The 20,190-nt window shown below is 42.4% G+C and overlaps 1 protein-coding gene across 3 annotated transcripts in view; it reads right to left on the reverse strand.

The window, feature by feature from the left end:
• CDKAL1 (CDKAL1 threonylcarbamoyladenosine tRNA methylthiotransferase) overlaps window positions 1–20,190 on the reverse strand; it is a 338,705-nt gene that overhangs the window by 219,605 nt on the left and 98,910 nt on the right. For all 3 annotated transcript variants that reach the window (XM_077353032.1, XM_077353031.1, XM_077353034.1), the window contains exons 5-7: window positions 18,719–18,815; window positions 18,355–18,403; window positions 468–588 (exon numbers count right to left, since the gene is read on the reverse strand). In XM_077353032.1, the coding sequence (XP_077209147.1) occupies window positions 468–588; window positions 18,355–18,403; window positions 18,719–18,815 (267 nt within the window). The remainder of the gene's footprint in view (window positions 1–467; window positions 589–18,354; window positions 18,404–18,718; window positions 18,816–20,190) is intronic.

Raw genomic sequence — 20,190 nt, forward strand, 5'->3', positions numbered from 1 at the left:
CAATTTCTTGAATTTTATCAATACTTTCTATTTAAGTAGAAATATCCAAGTAGAAAAGAGCCCCCCCCCCCCCGCTATGTTATGAAAAGTCACTTCACTGCAGTTCCTCCGGCCACAGAATAGGTAAGTGGATGGGTTGTTTTAAAACCTGGACAGAACAAGTTAACCCTATCCTCAAAATGACTACCACAACATAGAAAACACAGTTAGTGGCAAGATCATAAATAAGAGATATGAAAATTAAACCACATATAAAGATTTCATTAAAAAAAACTATAAACTGCAAATAATTAAGTAATTTGTTTAAACGCAGTAACACAACTAAGCAGCATTCATTTTATCTGCGTTTCCCCCTAAATTGTTCTTTATGGTATGACCTGAAGCAATTCTGTATTAAGAATGGGCAAAAATGAAATTGAATTTCTAGGCAGTATTGAATATTTTATGTCAGTTTGAATGATGCTTACCCTGTATTGATGGAAATTATTTCTATCAGTGGGTTCTTTCTAATCTTGGGCAAATCCAATCGAGCTCCCCCCAACCGTTTTCCATTATCCTTTTTCTGACCCAGCAATCTCACAGAGTGACCTTGAAATAAAGAAAAAAAATATGGCGCCATCATACATAAATCTTATTTGCTTTAATATATTCCACACAAATATTTTGCATATTATTAAATAGATATGAACTAAACAGTCTGGCACCAACTCAACACTCACCTGATATAGCAAAAACTGAGGAACTTCAATATGAACTGAATATCGGCTATTTGCTAAGCCTACTGTATTTTGCTAAGCATATTAGGAAACTTTAATGAAAAAATCCGCTTGCTAATTACAGTTACAGTAGAAATTGCTAGTGTGGGGCAGTGGTTAGAGCAAGACTTCTTAACCAGGTTTCATGAAACCCTAGGGTAGGAGTTAATTGATTTTTAAAATATTTTTTTAAAAAATTGTTAAACATATCAGGTGATATGATCACATATGGTGATATTGATCTACAGGGAGTCAATGGCCAATGGTCCCCAAAGGCCAATCGCTCCCCAATGGCCAATGATGGGCCTGGAGGGGGTGGAAAGGAGAGGGGCCCCGGGTGGTCATTGTACACAGCTAAGCTTCCCAATCATATTCTGCATGATTATGACACTCCTGGGGTTTCTCAAAGCCTAAAGAATGTTTCAGAGGATTCTCAATATTTAAAAAGTTGAAAAAAATCTCGGTTAGAGAATCAGACAAGAATCCGAGTGACTCAAATTCAAATCCCCACTCTGCTGTGGAAGCTTGCAGGGTGACCCTGGCCTAGTCACACACTCTTAGCCTAACCTACCTCACAGGGCTGTTATGAGGAGAAAACTGAGAGAAGAATGATGTAAGCAGCTTTGGCTTCCCACTGGGGAAAAAGGTGGGGTATAGATCAGTAGTCCTCAACCTTTTTATCACCGGGGACCACTCAATGCTTGACAATTTTACTGAGGCCCGGTGGGGGGGGTAGTTTACTCCTCTACTCTCAACCACTGCCCTAACGCTCTCTGATCGCTATGGTAATGTTTAAACATCCCTTCAAAATAAGATACAGACACGCAACAACAATGAACATAAGGAACATTTTATTTTCATGGAAATTTTAACTCATGACAATGACAAATCAATGGGAACCCTGAGCTTGTTTCTTTGCAATGAGATAGTCCCATCTGGGAGTGATGGGAAAAATGACACCCGAAGTGTGTTGTAAAGAGCCGGGGGGGGGGGAAGGTGTCCTTCGTGGCCCACCTCCAATTAGTCGATAGACCACATGTGGTCCGCAGCCCACAGGTTGGGGATCACTAGTATAGATGAAGCAAATAAATAAATGCATTTCTATTTGTTTGAAAGTTTTAAAATGGTATCTAAAGTGGAGGGCAGTATGCATTGCTGGTGATAGTTCTCACAAACAAATGAAAAAGAATCAGGAGCAAGTGATATAGCCACTGCTCACTTAAAATAAAAGACAATAAGATTAATTTATTTTGGAAAAAAACAACAACACAGGCTGCCTTTCTAAATACCCACCTGAGATTTATAAATAAGACAATAAAACTAAACCATTAAAAAACTATTAAATCAAACATGGGTGCAAAAATAGCATAAAATAAGCACTGAACAGCAAAGTAAAGGATGACAACGTGTTCAGGGCAGAACCTCGTAGGCAAACAAAGTTTTCCTGATGTTGCTGCAGCAACATTTTTTTCACACAAGGGCTGGGGCACCAAACTTTAAATAGCTTTGTGGTTCTACTGTACAAATACCTGTCATTTCATTAAGTCATGAGTCACAGAAACATTTTTTTCAATCCCATTCTTGTCTATTTGCTTCTCTTTCTCATTTTTATATAAGCAGGATGGAATGGGAGGCTGCTCGGTGGTATGACAATCTTTTTCTATATAGCATTGTGCACAACTTTGTGAAAAATAACATCAGTTTCTGGTGATGTGGGGAGAAAAGAAAAAGCTGACTGTATGACAAGATCCTCTGCTTGACGCGCCTGCTCCATGAAGCAACTTCCGTGCATCTTCTTTGTATAGGTCGCTGCCATACTAATGTTTCATTTGTGAAGAGATCTAGTTATTTTTATTTATTCAAAATTATGAATTGGGCTCTCAAGCCCTGAGACAGGTTGTAATGTAAGATCAGCAACAAAAACTAATTTTTATAAAGCCAACATTTAAAAGACAAAATCAAAAGTCAAGTTTCAAATCCTTAAATGTCTTGGAAGCCAGCACAACAATGAAATCAGCATAGTGCAGGAAATTTAACACAGCTAAAACTGAGATTACAAAACACAGAAGGAAAAAAAAAAAGAAAACATCTTACATCCAGACTAGTATTTCCACCTATGGAGCACCCTCCCTCTCCCACAGCAGCTCAAAATGCTCCTGGGCTGCTATGGGAGGGAGGATATGAAAAAGCCATAATCTGGAAGCAGAAAAGATTGAATCTATAGAAAAGCTAGTCTGAATCCCAGTGAGTGCTTGTATAAAAAGAAAAATATTCATCCGACACTTAGAATCAGGTCTTCTTGGATTAATTAGGCTGGATCACTTTCTCAGGCAGCGGAAATGAGGGAGGCATTTAAAGGGCCCACCAAGGAGCTGACACGACAGATCAGCTGTTTGGTGCACTTTCTTCCCCCACTTCCCTGGCATCCCCTGGGGAAGCAGTGGCAGCTGATCATGACACTGTCTGGGAAGGTACAGGGGAGAGACATGCATAGAAAAAAATTGGGACCTCTTTGTATTCAGCTGATTTTCAACCCAGTTAAGGATGATTCGAGGTGATTCGGATTTGGCCAAATCGATTGTAGCAGAATTTGAAAAGGTCCATTTTTTTCTCATCAAATGGCTAGCTGCGAATTGAGTCAGTCAATTAAAAGATATTTGACGAATATCAGTTATAAGAGTAAGCCAGTAGTGCCCTGTTTAATATGTTCATTCTTTTCTTCCTTTCAATAAAAAAGCCATACCTGTTAGAATCATCTCTCCCAAAATTCAGAACGGCACTTATGCTTGCATATTTGAATACCTTGCCATTCATAGTGTTGTCAGGAAGTTTTAATGATATTCCACACTCAAATAGATTCTGCTATGTGGTACTAACTTTATTGATCCTATAGATCAGTGGTTCTCAACCTGGGGGTCGGGATCCCTTTGGGGGTCAAACGACCCTTTCACAGGGGTCGTGGCAGGGCAAGGAGCTTGGCTGGGGGGCACCATCCACACAACAGCCTTGCGGGGTAAATCAAGATAGAACATTCATCTGTCTGGAGCAGCAGAAAAGAGCGAGATTGGCATGGTGGGACAAGAGGCAGAACTGAACTGAGAAACCCCAGGAAAAAAACAATTTATATACAATCATGAACAATGGATCTTCATGCCATGGGTCAGTTTCGGTTTAATTTCTGTGAAAGAACACTTGCATAATGTTATGGTTGGGGGTCACCACAACATGAGAAACTGTATTAAAGGGTCGTGGCATTCGGAAGGTTGAGAACTACTGCTGTAGATCATATTTTTTGGATTGTCCTGAATTTTCAGATTTCAGAACTGAATTGCATTTTCCTTTGCTTAAGCAGGCCTCTGTCTCTTGAGAGGCTAAGCTTCCTTGGTTCCTAAGAGTTGAACACAAACAAGTAACTTGGGTGTGGTTAATTTTTTGGCAGCTGTTACAAAATCAAGTAACTCAGGAAACTTACATTTGGCTTTCCTTTAGTGTGAGATGGCTTGCTGTTTATGACTATTGTTGTGAAAACAGAAATTAAGAAGACAATTATGTGACAACGTCAGGTCCAGGCAAAAACGAGGATGTGATGTTAGCACACCAAGTAACTCTCTAGACTGGTGACCATCATCCTTTCCACTCCATGTCCCACCCGACAGCACCAAAAGATGCCTGGCATCACAACTCAGCAATCTTGTGGTTATGACATGCAGCAAATGAGGTTTCCAAATGAGAAAAGCCTAGTACAGCAGACTACAATACTCTGTGCTAAATACGACAGGAACATATATAATCTATATTTTTCAGTTCAGAATATTGTTCTAAAAAGTTAAGTAAACCGCTTCTATCAGTCTGTACCCATAGAACAAAAGGTCATGGAGCATGAGCAGTTTATAAAGCTGATCCCATCCCAGCCCTCAGTCTGGCCAGTCAGCAGTAGGACAGAGTTTGATTTGAGAAAGTTGCTAATCTTTGTATGCTGTGGTCACCAAATGGGGCATAAATTGCAAATTAAAATTTGTATTTTAAAAGGTGATATGAAAGAAAGGGGTTTTTCCAAGTTGTTGCTTGCCTCTACGTATGGTACCATTTAAAGGATTTGCCTCTGTTCAGCATAGTGTTACTAAGGAAGGCAGAAGATCATGTATTTACAGATGTCATTATGGTCATAGCTAGGGTTGCCATACCTGTAATGGCAGCTTCTGGGAGCTTTTGAAAGCAGAGCATGGGGTGGTGATTTCACATCAGGGTGATCCCTTAAACTCTAGCCTGTGCTTCTCTAAGGTTTTCTCCCAAGCAATATGATAAAGACCATAGTCGGGAAAATTCCTAGAGTGTCATGAGTACAGCAGTTGGAAATGATGTCACTGTAGCTGACCCATCAACCCATTCCCCTCATTTATTTCTGCTGTGAGAACAGGTGCCAGTGGGTCAAGCAATCTGATAAGCCATATCCTTACCATAGGTCTTCTATGTATTTTTGAAATGCCCACCTGGGCGGTCCTGTCCGGCAGCTGTCCTGCACAGGAGCTTCCCGTCCAGTACGTCCGGATTGGGCCAGCCCCTGGAGCACCCGCCTCCTTCAGCCGTGCACCCAGACTGGCTGTCAGAAGCTTCCTGGCCTGCGAGGAGGGTGCATCGACAGCTCCCAGGTACTCTGTCCTGGGGGAGGGGTTTCCCTAGCCCTTTACCCCGCGAAGGCTGCCGCAGGGTGAGGGGGAAGATTTCCCTTCTCTTCGGCCCCCAAAGCCCTCTTGCTGGCTTGCAGAGCCAGTGAGGAGGCTTTGGGAGCCAAGGGGGAGAGGGGCGGGGGAGGGGAGCATTCCCTTCCCTTTGCCCTGCAAAGCCCTCTCACCGGCTTGCAGAGCTGACAACAGGGCTTTGCTGCCCAAAGGGAAGCCTTTCAAGGCCCATTTTTAAAATGACCTCTTCCAATGGTTTCATATCGATGTTGAATAGCAAGCAGGACAAAATGGAACCCTGAATGACTCTATAGAACAAGAAGCAGATAAATTATCACCCAACACCAGCTTCTGGCCACCTATCAACACCGGAATAGAGTGCCCTGGACACTCATCTTAGGCAAACAGTTAATTTAACAGTAACATGGATATAATATCCTGAAAGTTGTAATATAGTTATAATATTAAAAGCGCGTATTATGAATGTTAAAGCAAAATAAAACTTTAAGAACACCTTTTAATTAATAGATAACACAGGTGTGATAAAGCACTTAATACCATAAAATATGTCAAGAGTTCAACCATTTTGAGAGTAAACCTGCTATTTTCATACCAGCACATGCCAAGAATTCCATTATATCCTGCTGCGATTTCAGTAATATATGGACTATGCTAATAGGGACCACTAAATTATTCATTTTCAATTGCTTTTAATAATAATGGCAATATCACCAGCTGATGAGATAACCAGATATTTTCCAGTGCTGTCATTCATTACAGCATCACAGATCTAACATGTATTATCCTTGTTAATTAAATAAAATTAATGCAGCATAATATGCAACAAAACTGAAATGAATATTGTTAGACTTCTCATAAATACTAATGTAAAAAATATGAAATATATATTAGTCAAGGTTAAACAAAAACCCTGAAGACAATTTCAGTTAAAAATACTGTTACCGCAATTGCAAGAAACATATACGTTTAAGACAACTGACCAATGTCTTTTAGCGTACCAAAATTTACACCAAAACTGTGACCTTTAATAAATTTGTTTTCAAAATTAGGAAATACGAATATATTAACAGTGCAAAATTCTAAAACTATCTCTTTGTGGCTATTATAGGAGCATAACCCTTTGCTCATTTCAACACAAAATGGATAGATCAGGGGTACACAAATTGTGGCCCTCCAGATGTCCATGGACTACAATTCCCATGAGCCCCTGCCAGAAAATACTGGCAGGGGCTCATGGGAATTATAGTCCATGGACATCTGGAGGGCCGCAGTTTGACTACCCCTGGGATAGATTAATCCAACATTAATCCAACATTTTTAGCACTGCATCCTCCTGCTGAATAGTAGTGCCTGAAATTCCCTTTCCCTCATTTTGTAGCAAAATGGGAAATTGTTTCCCCATCCCCTTTTCAAACTAGTTAAGCTGAAGGCAACTTTTAGATCAAATAATAAATTCCATCTTGAAAAAAACCCAAAATGTTTCTAAGAAGTCAAAAGATCAATTTTTTCATGCAGCATCAGTTGACCATAATTACTTCTGCAGCAATTTCAAAGCATCTTTAAACCGCCCGTGGCGCCACGGGCGCCACGGACTATATAAAAGGCTAAGGGGTTCTAGGGCGGGATGTGTCCGTGATGAGGAAGGGTCTGGATTGGACCCTTCCTCTGAACAGACAATCAGAGGGACCAATCGGCAGGCACGCAGCGCCTGCCGATTGGTCCCTCCGATTCCCAGCCCCAGCAACTGTGAGCCGCGCACAGCGCGGCTCGGAGTTGCTTTCTTTGCCTTTGCTCCCTTTACCTTTGCCGCTGGACTGGAGCGTCGGAGGCACGAAGCGCCTACGACGCGTCAGGCCGGCCGCAAGGGAGCCCTCAGCAGCCGCGCGGAGCGCCGCTGCCGGGGGCTCCCTGCCCGGTGGCCTGACGCGGCGAGAGGCGCAAAGCGCTTCTCACCGCATCAGGACACCACCCGAGGGAGCCCCTGGTAGTCGCGCGGAGCGCGGCTGCGTGGGCTCCCTAAAAGAAGGCTGCGCGAACGTCCGCGCCTCTCCAACCTCCAAACCCGCCGCCGCTTGCCCTGAAGCCAACCCGCCGCCATCTTCTGCCTCGCAGCCAACAGGAGCGCTCAACGCAGAGACGTCGACACGGCAACTGCCACCCACAACCAACGCCAAGAGCCCGCACAAAGGACGCCCGCCAGCCGCGCCTCCGCCAACGGCCTGCCGCCCACCAACCTCTCTCCCAGCCCACAGCGGCACTCCGCGCCCACCCACCCGCAGACATCTCTCTCACTCCATTGACAGGTAGGCATTGCAGCGACGACGACCCGCCTCGGAAACGCGCGGAGGCGGCTGCGGGGGGGGGGCTCCCTAAGCCTACCACCAGCCCCGGAAAGCCTCTGCCGGCTGCTAGCGCCCGCTGCATTTCGAGGGCAGCGGGCTTGATTACTAGTCAGCAATAAGACATAAGGAGGGAAGTGTTTTGAGGATCCTTAAAAATACTGTGTGATTAAATGAAGAGAAATTCTTTTGCACAGCTATTAATCTGAATAACATAGATGCTATCTGCTCAGTTAAGCACATGCTCTCATATACACATTCTTCGTGGAAGCAAGGCACAATCATCTGATATTCAAAGCACATTTTTTCAACACAATACTTCATAGAAATGCAGCTTAATACTTTATCAATGACCTGTGACAGTTAACACTACAACATTTGGCCCTCTTGTGCTGGGAGACCTATATTGCTGGCTTATCTTTGGGCACCAAAGTGATGTCTAGGCTTCAAGCCAGGTTACCCAAAAGACCCCTTCTTTCCATACCATGCACCTTGCTAGTGTGATCTCTTCCATAGTCCTACTCTCCATGTTCCCACCTGCAGAGGTCAGGCAGAGAGCAACCACAGAGAACTTCTCCACTGGAGATGCCTCACTTTCAGAATGTACTTCTCCTTGAGGCTCAGGGGAAAATCTAAGATGGAGGTCCTATGGCTGGGAAGGAAATGGATAGACCAGGAATTGCATTTGCCAATCCTGGCTGGGACGAAACTAACCAGCGTGCCTCAGCCAGGAATCTTGGTGTAACCTTGGACGCCTCACTATCCATGGAGGCACAGGTCAAGAAGGTAGCCCGCCAGGCGTTTTTCCATCTTCATCAGGCGAGGCTACTAGCGCCCTATCTATCCTCCGAGCATCTGGCCACGGTGATCCATGCGATGGGCACCTCCAGGATTGATTTCTGTAACTCACTCTACGCTGGCTTGCCCTTGTCTCTGACCCGGAAATTGCAGCTGGTGCAGAATGCAATTGCTAGGGTCCTCACAGGAACACCTTGGAGGGCCCATATCCTGCCTGTGCTGAGGCAGCTGCACTGGTTGCCAGTTGCGGCCCAGATAAGTTTCAAGGTTTCGGTATTGACCTTTAAGGCCTTACGCAGTCTGGGACCTATTTATCTGTGAGACTGCCTGTCGCTCTATGCTCTATGCCTGTCGCAGGGCCTTGTACTCTGCAGGTTCCAACTTACTGGTCATCCCTGGCCCCAAAGAGGCTTGCCTGGCCTTGATTAGGGCCAGGGCCTTTTTGGTCCTGGCCCCTACCAGGTTGAATGAGCTCCCAGAGGAGCTGCTGGCCCTGCAGGAGCTTCTGGTTTTCCGCAGGGCCTGCAAAACAGAGCTCTTCCACCAGGTCTATGGTTGAGGCCAGGGCGAAAAGAAGATCTATGCCTCTCCCCAAAGGAGGAGTATTCCACCATGCTCCATCTGTGGTGGTCAGTTGTTCCCCTGGTCCCTAGCGGGGGTAGGTGGGGGGTTGGTTGCTTTGATAGAGCGCCCCATCTTTTTTCTAAAAGGTATATTTCTTGCTAAAGGCTTGTTGTATGGATATCTTTTTGGACTACTGAAAGTTATTTTTGCTTTTTGTATGGCCATTTCTAATATTGATCATGATGGTGCTGTTTTAATATTTACTTTATGAGATGCCTTGAGCAGATCTCTAGGGAAGCAGCATATAAATTTGCTACATACATTTTTAAAATCATGGCTGATACTACAAGACTTAAGAGTGTGATGGAGACATGAGTTCACTTCAGGCGTCACATGAAATTGTGGTTTCATTAACTGTGGTTGGCTGATCATCTATACATGCAACGGCAACCCCACCAACCAGCATCTGAAACCATAGTTTGTCATTTGCTAATTAACTACTGGTTTTCATGACATATGTAGAGGTGTTCTCTGGTGCTTCTTCAAACACTTCAGGTATTCTCTGAGCTACACATACACAGAATGGCTCAGAATTGGAGTGCTTCTTGTCTTTCACCACCTTTCACTAGTTACATGACCAGTTCAGCCAGGAAGGTAAACCAGGATTAAGTGATTACCTGTGAGCAGAATTCTCCTGCCCCAAGTAGCCATTAGCTAATATAAATTGTAGTATTGTGTTATGTTTTGTGTTGTGATGACCTACTTTGATCTGCTGCTGCATGAATGACCTTGACAATTAGATATGTGGTTTCTCCCCCTCTTCTCCCGCACGCAGCCATCTATCTAATTACTTACTGTTAATTTTCGGTCAAAACTTGCTTTATAGTTATAGCCAAACAATGGTTAGTGTTTTCTTTGCACGCAATGATTCTACACAGTGAATTAATCCTGACTGGCAAAGAAAGGAGTGAATTGTGTCTGAACCCAAGGTCTCTTACCAAAGAAGAAGAAGAGTTGGTTCTTATATGTCAACTTTTCTCTACCAGAAGGAGTCTCAAAGCAGCTTACAGTCGCCTTCCCTTTTCTCTCCCCACAACAGACACCCTCAGGTGAGGCTGAGAGAGCCCTGATATAACTGAAGAAGAGTTGGTTCTTATATGCTGCTTTTCTCTACCTGAAGGAGTCTTAAAGGAACTTACATTCTCCTTCCCTTTCCTGTCCCCACAAAAGACACCTTGTGAGGTGGGTGAGGCTGACAGAGCCCTGATATTACTGCTCGGTCAGAACAGCTCTATCTGTGCTGTGGCAAGCCCAAGGCCACCCAGCTGGCTGCCTGTGGAGGAGAAGCAGGGAATCAAACCCAGTTCTCCAGATTAGAAGTCTGTGCTCCTAACCACTACACTACATCAAAAGGGATAGGGAGTGATGAATGATCCATATGAGTAATGCACTTAGTAGGAAGCTTGTTCCTCATAATGAGAAAGGGCTGCCCGAATAATCAATGATGGACTTTAAGGAATAAACTTGATATTCCGCTACTTACAGGGCCTGGGCATTCCAAAACCTACGGGGCCATCATGTTCAACATACTATAAATTCTGCTGTGGTCACTGAAAAACTCCAGGCAGGGGAAAGCCTTCACATAAGGGCCAAGAGCAGGACATACATGTTTTGATAGTGAATAGCAGGTGGACAGGAAAATAAATCTTCATAAATCAAGCAAGAGCTAGCCATCAGAAGTGACAACTCTTTCCTTGCCTTACTGTCAAGCAAAGCAAATAAACATAAAGCTTGTGACTGCTGTGTGAGATGAAGGTAAAGGAGCTCAGAGCACCACAATGTATCACAACTGTCACTACAGGGTAGCACACACTGATTTCTACAGATACTGAGGCCTGCTGGGCTCAGAATATCCATTCTTATCTAAACAAAGCAGTAATAAGCCATTTAATGTACAGTTATCCCAAATCAACTAGAAAGTTGTCTATGCTATGTCATTGTTTACACAGACTGTGTATGTGTGTCGCATTCCATGCAGATTCATACAAACAGTATTAATTCCACATACTTTAACCCAAGAGAGTTTATTTACACTACTCCAGTCTCGCAAGGGGAAAAAAATATAACTCTTATCGCTAGCAAATGTAGAACGTCAAAATCTTATCTGCCCATACAAAAAACAGTAACATTCACAAGTGGGCTGTATTTAGAGAACAGGGCACAATAATGAGCAAGAGTGTCAGATCAAGATCTCATAATAGTGTTGGCTTGGCCTATCCAAATCATTTGCAAATTATTATACCCTATGGCCAATGCAAAAGGCCAGCTTGGTGTAGTGGTTAGGAGCACAGACCTCTAATCTGGCCAATGGGTTTGATTCCCCGCTCCCCCACATGCAGCCAGCTGGGTGACCCTGGATGTGCCCCAGCACTGAGAAAGCTGTTCTGACAGAGCAGTAATATCAGGGCTCTCTCAGCCTCACCTCCCTCACAGGGTGTCTGTTGTGGGGAGAGGAAAGGTGATTGTAAGCCACTTTAAGACTTCTGGTAGAGAAAAGCGGCATATAAGAACCAACTCTTTTTCTTTAGTAATATCAGGGCTCCCTCAGCCTCACCTACCTCGGAACATATAAGTGCTCTCTCAGCCTCACCTCATAGGGATTCTGTTGCAGGGAGTGGAAAGGGAAAGCGATTGTAAGCCACTTTGAGACTCCTTCTGGTAGAGAAAAGTGACATATAACTCTTCTTCTACTCTGTTATCTTGACTGTTTTAACATTGTTCTAGTCAACAATCACAACTATCGTTATTTTGTTTAGCAACACCATAGCACAGCTATGAGAACAACAGGGGACTGGGTTGTTTCCGAGAGCCACTAATTTTTTTTTCTGCCATAAATTCTTTCCAAAAGCCTCCTTCTGCATAGATCCCACAACACAATAATGACAAATTAATCATGCACAGGAAAAAACAAAAGACCTCAACCATCCCTGAAACTTGAATGTTCAGCATTGCTTAGAGATATACCTGTAACATGAACAGGAACTGAATTCTGGGCCTTTGCATCATCAAATCAAAACTGTCAACAAGCAATCCACCATTTTCTAATATTACTTTCTTTAAAAAACTGCTTTTCTACCAGCCTCCTCGTACTCTCCCTACAACCCTTTGTATTCTCCCTATCATTATGCTACTTCAGTTAGATAACCAGTCTTGTCTTTTAGGAATTTAATGTTCCTAACAGAGTTCCTAATGTGAACTTACTTTCCTGCAAAGGTACAGACGCAGAGTAGAAGAACATTCTTGGCTATGTTGAAACACACGAACAGAAGGGGGATATAAGGTTTTCAAGGAAGATATATACAGGAGAGTATTGCTTTGCTTGCTGAGACAGCGGTACAATCTAGAAAGGAATTGATCCATGATGCTTTCCCTGCTGAGACAACAATACTATGTAGGGATTAATATATATACTGACGTAACCATATGAGCGGAATGGCATGAAAGCTAAGTAAGCCGATTTATCTGTGAATACCCTTATGGCAAATACACACGTATATTCTTCCCAGATTAATTGCATTTTCTTTTCTCCTAGGGAAGGGGTATAATTATAGAGGAAATTTCATATACAAAATGGATGGAGAGAAATTACCTTTTGTGCTTATACTCTACACCAGGTTTTTGGCCGTGAAACCCTAGGGCTTCTTGATGGCCCTGGAAGGGTTTCCTGAATGGATGGGAATTAATTAATGTTTATATATTTTTTAAAATCTGGTAAACATTTATTGGGGTAATATGGTAAACATTTTTGGGGGTAATATGGCCCTATATGGTCATGTTGACTCCCCAAATGGCCAATGGTGGGCCTGGAGGGGGTCAAAAGGGGAGGGGCCCTGGGTAGGTATGTACACAGCTGTGCTTCCTAACCATTTTCTGCATGATTGCCCCACTTCTGGGGTTTCTCAAAGCCTGAAGAATTTTTCCGGGATTTCTCAATAGTAAAAAAGCTGAGAAAGGCTGTTCTATGTTGATGCTATATGTATTTGTTGTTGTTGTTAGGTGCAAAGTCGTGTCCGACCCATCGCGACCCCATGGACAATGATCCTCCAGGCCTTCCTGTCCTCTACTATTCCCCGGAGTCCATTTAAGTTTGCACTTACTGCTTCAGTGTCTCCATCCAGCCACCTCATTCTCTGTCGCCCCCTTCTTCTTCTGCCCTCAATCGCTCCCAGGGAGTCCTTCCTTCTCATGAGGTGGCCAAAGTATTTGAGTTTCATCCTCAGGATCTGGCCTTCTAAGGAGCAGTCAGGACTGATCTCCTCTAGGACTGACCGGTTTGTTCGCCTTGCAGTCCAAGGGACTCGCAAGAGTCTTCTCCAGCACCAGAGTTCAAAAGCCTCAATTCTTTGACGCTCGGCCTTCCTTATGGTCCAACTTTCACAGCCATACATTGCAACTGGGAATACCATAGCCTTGACTATTTGTTTGTTACTTTTGTTACCAGGGTGATGTCTCTGCTTTTTAGGATGCTGTCTAGATTTGCCATAGCTTTCCTCCCCAAGAGCAAGCGCCATTTAATTTCTTTGCTGCAGTCCCCAACTGCAGTGATCTTGGAGCCCAGGAAAATAAAATCTGTCACTATCTCCATTTCTTCCCCATCTATTTGCCAGGAATTGAGGGCCAGATGCCATGATCTTTGTTTTCTTGATGTTGAGTTTCAAGCCAACTTTTGCACTCTCCTCCTTCACCTGCATCAACAGGCTCTTTAGTTCCTCTTCACTTTCTGCCATTAGAGTGGTATCATCTGTATATCTGAGGTTGTTGATATTTCTCCCTGCAATCTTGATCCCAATTTGTGACTCCTCTAATCCTGCCTTTCTCATGATGTGCTCCGCATACAAGTTAAATAGGCAAGGCGACAGTATACAGCCTTGCCGAACTCCTTTCTCAATTTTGAACCAATCAGTGATTCCATGTCTGGTTCTCACTGTTGCTTCTTGACCTGCATATAAGTTTCTCAAGAGACAAATCAGATGCTCTGGTATTCCCATCACTTTAAGAACTTGCCACAATTTGTTGTGCTCCACACAATCAAAGGCTTTAGCATAGTCAATGAAGCAGAAGTAGATGTTCTTCTGGAACTCTCTAGCTTTCTCCATGATCCAGCGTATGTTGGAAATTTGATCTCTAGTTCCTCTGCCTCTTCGAAATCCTGCCTGTACTTCTGGAAGTTCTCGGTCCACATATTGCTGGAGCCTAGCTTGTAGGATTTTGAGCATAACTTTGCTAGCATGAGAAATGAGTGCAATGGTACAGTAGTTTGAACATTCTTTGGCATTGCCCTTCTTTGGGATTGGAACGTAAATTGACCTTTTCGAATCCTGTGGCCATTGTTGAGTTTTCCAAATTTGTTGGCATACTGAATGTAGCACTTTTACTGCATCGTCTTTTAAGATTTTGAATAGTTCAACTGGAATGCTGTCACCACCACTAGGTTTATTGTTGCTCAGACTTCCTAAGGCCCATTTGACTTCACATTCCAGGATGTCTGGCTCCAGGTCAGTAACTACCCCATTGTGGTTATCAGGGATGTTAAGCTTGCTCTTGTATAGTTCTTCTGTATAATTTTGCCACCATTTTTTAATCTCTTCTGCTTCTGTGAGGTTCCTACCATTTTGGTCCCTTATCATACCCAACTTTGCATGAAACGTTCTCTTCATATCTCCAATTTTCTTGAAAAGATCTCTGGTCCTCCCCATTCTTTTGTTTTATTCTATTTGTTTACACTGTTCATTTAAGAAGGCATTCTTATATCTTCTAGCTTTTCTCTGGAATTCTGCATTCAATTGGGTGTATCTTTCTCTTTCTCCCTTGCCTTTCACTTCCCTTCTTAGCTATTTGTAAAGCTTCCTCAGACAGCCATTTTGATTTCTTGCATTTCTTTTTCTTTGGGATGGTTTTAGTTGCTACCTCTTCTAAAATGTTGTGAACCTCCGTCCATAGTTCTTAAATCTATTTGTCACCTCTACTGTATATTCGTCGGGGATATGATTTAGTTCATACCCAAGCGGCCTAGTGCTTTTCCCTACTTTCTTCAATTTAAGCCTAAATTTTGCAACAAGAAGCCGATGATCTGAACCTCATCAGCTCCGGTCTTGTTTTTATTGACTGTATAGAACTTTTCCATCTTTGGCTGCAGAGCACATAGCAATCTGATTTCTGTGTTGACCGTCTGGTGATGTCCATGTGTAGAGTCGTCTCTTGGAAAAGAGTGTTTGCTATGACTATTGTATTCTCTTGACAAAATTCTACCAGCCTGTGCCCTGCTTCATTTTGTACTCCAAGGCCAAACTTGCCTGTTATCCCGGTTATCTTTTGGCTTCCTACTTTAGCATTCCAATCCCCCATGATGATAAGCACATCATTTTTTGGCGTTGCTTCTAGAAGGTGTTGTAGGGCTTCATAGAACTGGTCAACTTCATCCTCTTCAGCAGCAGTGGTTGGTGCATAGATCTGGATTAAATGTATACACACCTTCAATGTATACACACCTCATCTTGCCAGCTTTTAGCAATTGCCAAAGACAGCCGATTAATTCTGTACAGTAGCTAAACAGTCAACACACACTGGCTAATATTTAAACTAGTATCCAATAGACCGTATTACCAGACAGGTTAATGTGACTTGAAACCAGGGAAGGTTATATGATGTCTGAAGAGGTTCAGCCTTGAAATAATTTCCTGTGCTCATTTTCCATAGTCCTGTCCACTGGCCCATTTCACAAAAGAACGCTTTGTGAAGAACTCAGGACTGGCATAGATTTTACTCAACTAGAAAGTCTCATCTCTTCGTAACCCACATGGCACTCACTGTAAATAAACAGTGCTGTTTACCTTCCAGAGTAAGGTCAATAATACAAGAGGAAACATATAAGACCAATAATATTTGCCTTTCTAGCACCTGAACGTTTTATATCAATTAGTAGCAATATGTAAGCGTGCCTTGTAGTGCAGTGATCATCTGTGCTAAACAAGAAATCCTGAAAAAAAATTGGGTTTTGACAAAAGTAAAAGAGTCACATTCAAATACTACAATATTATTTACTGCATAGTATAGTATGCGTATTGTAGCTAGGAGAGCCTAGGATTGTCTGGCAGCCAGGCAAGGGATGTTCAGAGGTGGTTTGCCACTGCCTAGCAATGCCACTGCCTATCCAAATACTAGCCAAGGTCAGTCCTATTTAGCTTCCAAGATCTAATGGGGTTGGGCTTGCCTGGGCTATACAGATTAGGGCAAATAATAGTGTTTAGTTTTGTAGCACAATAAAAGTGCTACAGGTTTCCACTCTGCACAAGGCAATATTTTGGAAGGCCAAGGATGACCATTCTTATAGAATGACAGACTGACACCATTGTATTTACTGCTACTTTTAAAATATGGTTATATGCGTTACACTTTCCAAAAAACTCAAGATAGTTTACAAAGGAATAAAATATAAAACAGGCAATTAAACCTATTAAAAACTGACTTGTAGCTATGTTAGGAGGCAAAGAACCCTTTGTTGTTTCGTATGCTGTAGAACAGCAGATGATCTCAGGAAGATTATTAAGTTAAACAGGTACACAATATTATATTCAGCAGAGAATAAAATGGGATGTAGAGTTCTCAGCCCGCACATTATAGGTCCTTCAGAGAATGGTGAAAGTAGTTATTTTCTGTAGGGCCTCTGAGGGTCTGAACCCATGTGATGATTTTGGTACCAGGTTCTTGGTACTGATTTCCTGCTGTGTGAATAGGAGTTTTCTCATATTACTTGAAAGCATTATTGGTGTACTGAAGAGTTCTACAGGTTTAGTTTTACTGCTTTGAGATAAAATTTTAGATATGGCTGAGGCTCAATAGCAACCATTGTCAATGAGGGCCATCTGGCCCCCGGGAGGCCCTGGCACATTTGAATGGGGCCACAGGCTGAAAAATGTAACAAGGAAAGCCCCAAAGGTTTATCGGGGGGGGGGGCTGGTAACTGAAGGGCTACTCAATAGTTAAAGCTAACTGGTGACCTTTGTTTGTGTCTGTTTTAATTCTGCAGTTTTAAATTTTGTGAGTCATTCTAAGTACTTGGATAGAAGAGAAGGGTATAAAGATTCATATTCACTTATGTATGTTTAGAAAAAAATACATCCCCTCAAGAAAACATATGTATGTTTAAGTAAAACACACACTCCAACCCTAAAGACTAACAAAAGACAGAGGAACAGAACACCGATATGTAAATAATCTGAGAAATTGTCAAAAAAGAACCAATGATTTTATTAAAAACACAGATGCTTAAACAGAACTTAGCAACTTTCACACATTCCTTCTGCAGGCTTTATAATCACAAAGTCACAGAACAATAAAATAAGCAGAAGGACTAGTTTATTAGACAACTAATTCAACTAACCAGTGATATGTCTGTAGCATTTTATGACATAATCTTTATAAATAGCCAGGAATTTAAAAACAACCTTAACAATAATAAGAGAGTCTTAAGGGAGCACCAAAGAAATGGCAGTCTGAATAGGCACATTTTTAAATGTTCCAAATGTATCTTGCTGAAGGCATATTATCCAGGATAGAATTTATTCCTCTATCCTCACCTCTCCTCCCATGGGGGTGATCCAATTGATACATGAATCCATTGGAAGGATGACCCATTTACTAAGGCTCTACTTGGGTTCTGATAACACCAAGGTCAACAGAGAATAAGTGGGCTTTTGCTGGTAAAGGTTGACCCCCCCCCTTTTAATAAATCTACAATCTTTTGGCTTATTTTTTAAAGATCCACCAGGAACTATAGCCTATTGTTGAAGATTTTGCCCAACGAGGCTTCTGACTAGCCGTTAAGACCTGATCAGCTGTACAGATTTATAACAATGTTGCTTTGGCAGCAGCTGCCGCCATAGTACAAAGAACTTTACTGTGTGATGGAAGATAAACTGCAGCAGCCATTTTGTCTGGCTCCGCCTTCTGCGGCAGTTATTTTTTGGCTGTACCCACCATGCTGTCAGAATTCTAAAGGTGCTTCAATACTGGGGACCCCTAGTTTATTTTGTCATCGGCTTAATGCACATATGGCACATAACAGTAAGATTTCTTACCAATGAAGAGAACAGAAGCAATACATAAATGAAAGTACAATTTAGTGGGGGGATGACTTACCTTTGATAGTCTCCTCAACTACTTCTACTACACGATCTATCTGCTGGACCTGAAAAGCAAGAGATTTATCAAGGTCAGTACTAGCTTCTCAGACTGACAGAGGCTCTTCAGGGCCTCTTTTACATCACCTAGTCCCTTTAACTGGAGATAATGGCCACAGAACCTGGCGCCAATTTAACGCAAAGCAGGGGCCCTACTACTGTGTCATGACCCAGGTCACCCAGTGAACTTTGTGGCAGAACAGAAATTTGCATCTGGATTTCTGGAAGTTGAAAAATGCACTAAAACTTTTTCATTATTCTAATTCTTTATTAAACTTTTGGAGAATTGATGGAAAGTATAGTGAATAAAAGAATGCTCTTACCCCAATAATGCTCAGGCCTTGTAGGTATTCTTGGCGAGGTTGGGCTTGTGGAACACACCCAGCTAAGACAACTTTCTTTTTTGCTTCCTGTGCTTTCCTAAAAAGGTATTTTTTTAAAAATATTACTTCCCTAGAATTGCACAACAAAAATATAGAACATGCATGCATCTGAACTACTAGATGAAAAAGTACAGAATTCCAGACACAGGAAATGTTTTCTTCAGAAGACAACAAGTCAGAAAAATGTATGCTTTACTGGTAATTCTAGAAGAATAACTGGAAAGTTAAAAATAAACCAATTTTTAATCAAACATGGATACAGGGTTCCACAATGTACAGACACCTCACATTGATATTCTTGTTCTGAATAGTCATAAATGAATAGAAATGGCAGTTAACTAAGTAAGTAATTTCCATTGGCATGTTTTCACAATAGTACTTGGATGCACACACTTCACTGGGGAGGGGGAACAAAAAACCTACCTACCATATATTATAATATGTCCACTCAATATTGGATCAGAAGTCACCTACTCTAAGCAATACCCAGTGGTACCTTTTTTGGCACTAGGGAAGTAACTGAGTCTGCAGTTCCATGTTGGGTCACTACCATTATTTTGGTGAACACCTTTGTAAAGGGAAGGGAAGGGAAGGGGAGGGGAGGGGAGGGGAGAGGAGGGGAAGGGAGGGAAGTGGCCCTGTGTAGCCGTGTACACAGCTCTGCTCCCCAACCATATTCTGCATGATCACACCACTTCTGGGGTTTCTTGAAGCCTGAAGAATGTTTCAGGGGTTTCTTGATGGTAAAAAAGCAGAGAAAGGCTGCTATAGTTGATGGCATACTGACAAACAAGCCATAGTATACATACGAATATTTGATAAAACATATAGCAATGTCACTCTTACTGGATCCACATCAATGTTAACACTCAGAGCAAAGCAAGAGGTCAGCATACAAAACTGCAAAAAAGCTTCTTCCCCGGGCCATCTTTCTGTGCCTAATGCAGGATCTATCATAGACAACTGCAGTGACACCTGAGCTAACCATGGTTAATACTGCATAGAAGGTAGCAATGGTCAGCCACTTCTGATCATCTCAGACCTTGAAATCCCTACGATGGCACAAACCAAAATGAAAAAGATATAGTGCTGGACGAGAAGACCCCAGATCAGACAGCACCCAATAAACTAGAGGACAAGTATGAGGAGTGCTATTCTTCATGAAATAACTGGACCAAAGCTGAAAGTTGTTGATGTGAGTGGATGCAAAAAGTTGTCAGAAACATATTACAGGAACACGGAACATGAGAAGTTTAGGTAAGCACAAAACGAGAAACAGAGCATTGTAAGCAATTCAGACCTAGGAGTGAGTGAACTAAAAGGACCTGGTGTTCTAGATCAAATCACGAGTGCTCTCACCCTGGAAGCTAAAATGACCAAATTGAGGCTATTGTACTTTGGTTATGTTATGA

This window comes from Paroedura picta, chromosome 9 (assembly GCF_049243985.1).
Source record: "Paroedura picta isolate Pp20150507F chromosome 9, Ppicta_v3.0, whole genome shotgun sequence".
NCBI lineage: Eukaryota > Metazoa > Chordata > Lepidosauria > Squamata > Gekkonidae > Paroedura > Paroedura picta.